The 4512-nt window shown below is 35.5% G+C and overlaps 1 protein-coding gene across 1 annotated transcript; it reads right to left on the reverse strand.

Annotated features, from left to right (window-relative positions):
- Positions 1-1474: 1474 nt before the first annotated feature.
- On the reverse strand, positions 1475-2976 carry LOC132632500 (uncharacterized). Its single transcript, XM_060348462.1, has one exon. It carries the CDS (start codon positions 2857-2859, stop codon positions 1909-1911), a length of 951 nt encoding a protein of 316 aa, XP_060204445.1. The 5' UTR covers positions 2860-2976; the 3' UTR covers positions 1475-1908.
- Between the last annotated feature and the right edge of the window lie 1536 nt (positions 2977-4512).

Consider the following 4512-nt stretch of genomic DNA (forward strand, 5'->3'; position numbering starts at 1 on the left):
TCATACCTCTACGTTTGTGATTAAAGCTTGACTCCGCATTTGTAGTGAAATCTCAACAAGAAATAATCCGTTCATTCAAGAACAAGCAAAGCCCTTGATTGACGGCCATATCATAAGGAGATGAATCAGAGGATTATATCTTTTTATTTAAGATTTCATAAAGATTGTAACCCCCACACAAATTCTTGAAATCAAATATATTCTTTGTCGCTATTTTTCTTGTCTTGATTATTATTTTCAGGAACGAAAAATTAGTCTACTTACCCCTATAATTAGGTTTTCTATAATTCATATAATTTCAAATAACCTTTGATGTGTGAGCGTGTACAATAACAATTAATTAATCTGATAAGTTAAATCTACAACGCTGTTTGCTTTTATTTTTAGTCATTCAAACAACTATTTCATTGTCTCATTAAAATATAGTATCATTTTTTAAAATTATTTTTCTTTCGAGGGATTAACGATTATTTGCTTTTATTTTTAGTCATTCAACCAACTATTTCATTGTCTCATTAAAATATAGCATCATTTTTTAAAACTATTTTTCTTTCGAGGGATTAACGATTATAGAAAAATTATGTATATGAGTCATTTGAATGATATATTATTTGAAGGAGTAATTAAGAGCCCGTTTGGATTGGCTTATAAGTTGTTTTCAATTTTTTTAGTGTTTGACTGGCCAGCTTAAAGTCATTTTGTGCTTAAAATAAGCTCAAAAAAATAATTGGACCCATTTGACTTAGCTTATCTAAAACAACTTATAAGCTGTAAGCCAAAAACAAAAATTAGACTGCCCAACTTATTTTTTTTAGCTTATAAGCTGCAAACAGCTTATAGGCTTATTAAGACCATCCAAACAGACTCTAAGACCAAAATATAAGCCCATCCAAACAGACTCTAGGACCAAAATATAACTCAAAGAGTGTGAACACAATGCGTCAACTTTAGAGAAATCTTTTGTGTTCCGCCGTACGCTGATCAATATTTGTTGAACATCAGAAATTCCACTTCGCTTCAATTGGAATACATTTCTTTACCAAAGGTCTCATTAACATACGTTCATTTTGCTCTCTGGTCTCCACTACCTTTATCCTCATCGTCATATTAGGCTTTTTTTTCCCGTTCTATGGTAGTAATTCTTGATCACTGTCCCTTCTTTTTTTAATTTGGAAACATTTTTGGAGTCAATTAACTTCAAAAGTCTATATTTTAAGCATGATAAAAAGGTTTTATCGTCACAACCCAGACCAATTGATGTTACCACATGTTCGAGACAACGAATTTTCTTCAAAAGTTCTGTAATCTCACCAAAATGATGGCTGGCATATGAAGATCATTTATGTTTTATAGTTGACATCGAGTCTTAGATATATACCAAATAAATTAAATTGGAACGAGTCAAACGATACACAAACAAATTGAAACAATTCAAGCCCCTACTGATTGTGCAAAAGAACTCTAGAAATCCAGCTAAACAAAGATCAAAAAGATATTTAAGTTAGAAACACAGCTTAGCACAAAGCCCAGGACAGTTTAGTTACAAGATCACTTGCTTCCACGGTTCAAATTAATATCACTAGCTCTATTTCAACAAATCCCTAATCAACATCCCCTCCGAAGAACGAGAGTTGCTTCAACAGTTCCATAAACCACACAGCTAGCATAAGTAAATCTGCCACCAAACCACCTTGAAAAAACAAGAGAAACAAAAACTACAACCCCATTCACCCACCTAAAAAAAAAAGAAAAAAAAATGGTAGTTCTAAAGATATTCACAATTTTCTTTCGACAGAGAAGCATGCAGTGCATGCTCTGTACGTATACAAGCAGAAGGTGGCAGTATTATTAGTGGCTGTCTCATAGATTTACTTCTTTACCCTTTGGATTGAGTCCATATTACTTTACCTACCGGCCCAAGGAGAGAGCTGCATTTGTATCCAACCTCCATGCATATCCTCCACCATCCATTCTCCACACATCACAAGGCAGTATCAACGAGTTTTTCTCCTTCTCACATCTCACCACCCTCACACGGCAAGTAAACGCCGCCGTGGTTTTGTTATCCGGCAGCCGTACATCATCTTTCATCACCAACCAAACGACCACTTCCCCTGCACCTCCATCACCAACCATCTCTTTGTACGCCTTGTTGGCCCACCTAACTCTGTTTAAACTGTCTGATACAAACCCTGGACAGGTGTCTCGTTCAAGATTTACCAGTTTTTCCTCATTAGAACGTCCTAGACCATACCCTTCCACCCACGCGTCAGTAACGCTTTCCACTTTTACCCATGACCCCACAACCCTTACTGGCTGAGGAAACATACCACCAACGCCTCCGTACCCTTGCTGAAACTGACCATTAATATCATCATTATTATTATTATTATTATTCCCTTGGTTACCGCCAAAACTCAACCAGATCGGAGCAGATTTTTCAGCTTTTTTCACTGAATGATCTCTTGGGGAACCCTTTCTTTCAGGAGTCTCAGATAACAAAGGCAGCGTCACGACAGTTTCCGTACCACCAGACACAGTTTTGCCACTGGACTCATTTTCTTCAGGCGACGGTGCTTTCCTTTTCCTACTAGTAGGACTACGACCTCCACTACTAGATCTCTTGTTAGAACTACTAGTAGTGTTTTTATTATTATCTTTAATGTACTTTCGCTTCAACCGTCCAGTACGAACAGGAACCTCACTTTTTTGTGGCGGAGTAGAAGCGCCAGAAACAGAACCATCAGCTGTTGGTTTTGGAGCGATAGGTCTGAATCTGAGCATTATCCTGTCCATCTTTGACATATCGTACGCACCCCCTGCGTACCTAGCAATACAACACCCTCCTCTACCATCCATTTGTTCTTTTCTTCACAGGAGAAAAATAGTTATATATATCTGTTGATTTGGGATTTCTTGTTATTAATGTTTCAAACAGAGAAGAAAGGTGAAAACTTTGAATGCAATGAAGAGGTAAAGGAGAGGTGGTGATTTTATAAGTGGGAAGAAAGAAGAGAGGACGCGTGTGAGGGGTGAATAACACGTGGGAGAAGAGAGGTGAAACAGCACAGAGAGCTGATTGGTTAATGTTATAACGTGGCGCTATGTTAAGGTGAGCCCCACGTGAAAGAACCTATCGGTTTGAGGGTTTGGGTTGGGCCCCATGTTGTAGCCAATGAGAATGGAGAGAGTGTTAAGTATGGCATCAAAACAGGGGCACGTAGGCCTTTGGGGGTGTCTTGTAGGACGTGTATGGTAGAGGGTTTTCCAGAAGGAACAAGAATACGTGGTCCAATTGTTATAAAATCGCCTTAGACACTCACTAACGATTGCACCACGTGGATGGTAGATACGACTAGCAATATTGATGGTTTCAAAGGTCTGATAGTTTGACGACAGACATGGACCAATGTTAGGAAAATACTAATGGGGTCTTTGTTTGAGTTATTTTGGTATTAAAATATCGGTTGCTTTATACTTTCTCCGTTTCAATTTATGTGAATTCATTTGACTGGATACGACATTTAAGAAAGAGGGAAGACTTTTAAAACTTGTGGTTCAAAATAAGTCTTGAATATTTATGTGGCTGTAAATCATTTGATAAAGTGAATTTGTTTTCAAATTAAAAAAAATATCATTTATTTTGACACGAATTAAAAAAGAAATAGGTTCACATGAATTAAAACAATATTTGATATTTGGTATTAAAAGTTTACTTAAGTTATGGAGATTTAGAATATTGAAAACCAATCGTTGTATAATGTATATAACTAATAAGAATACAAGTTATATGAATATTTATGTATTTATTTTATATAGAATAAAAGATGAATAAGTAATATGTCTATTAGCATTCCATGAATGAGAATATTTAAAGATAAAAATGTATTTTTAATAGGTAGCTCCTAAGAATAATTTTCGTACTATTTATTCTCCGCATAACAATCCTCATATTAATAATTTCTAAACAAATAATTCACGTAGCATTACAATTCCCTTATTACTAACACGTCAAATCAAATGACCACTAAAGATCCTCTCAAAGTGAACAAGTTATTTCCGAATTAATAATTAATTATAATATAAATAAAATTACTAATAATGACCTGATAGTGAAAAAAAAATTGTTAATGTGGCTTCTACTGATCAAACAGACTGAATATTTGATTTACTGGGCGTATTGAATTGACAACACAACGGACGAATACACAATGTCCTTTGGCACATAACTCAAATATGATGTGACCTACCATCATACATTTTGTCTCTTTCCAAAAATTGCAGAGATTCTGTCTACTACTTGAGCTTTGATATTTCAAACAACACAGATCTTATTCAAATTTGATTAGTCGTTTTGTTGGCTTACGATTGTGTATTATGAGAGAGTTTTATTTGTAAGGTGCAACCTGTGGCCGATGCCTCGTATTTGTTTAGGGCAGGCAGCGCGAATCTAATTCAATTCGGGTATTTAATCTTGTTACTGAGATGATCAATTGACTCTTTTATCTTGAT

The sequence above is a fragment of the Lycium barbarum genome, chromosome 3 (assembly GCF_019175385.1).
Source record: "Lycium barbarum isolate Lr01 chromosome 3, ASM1917538v2, whole genome shotgun sequence".
Taxonomy (NCBI): Eukaryota; Viridiplantae; Streptophyta; class Magnoliopsida; order Solanales; family Solanaceae; genus Lycium; species Lycium barbarum.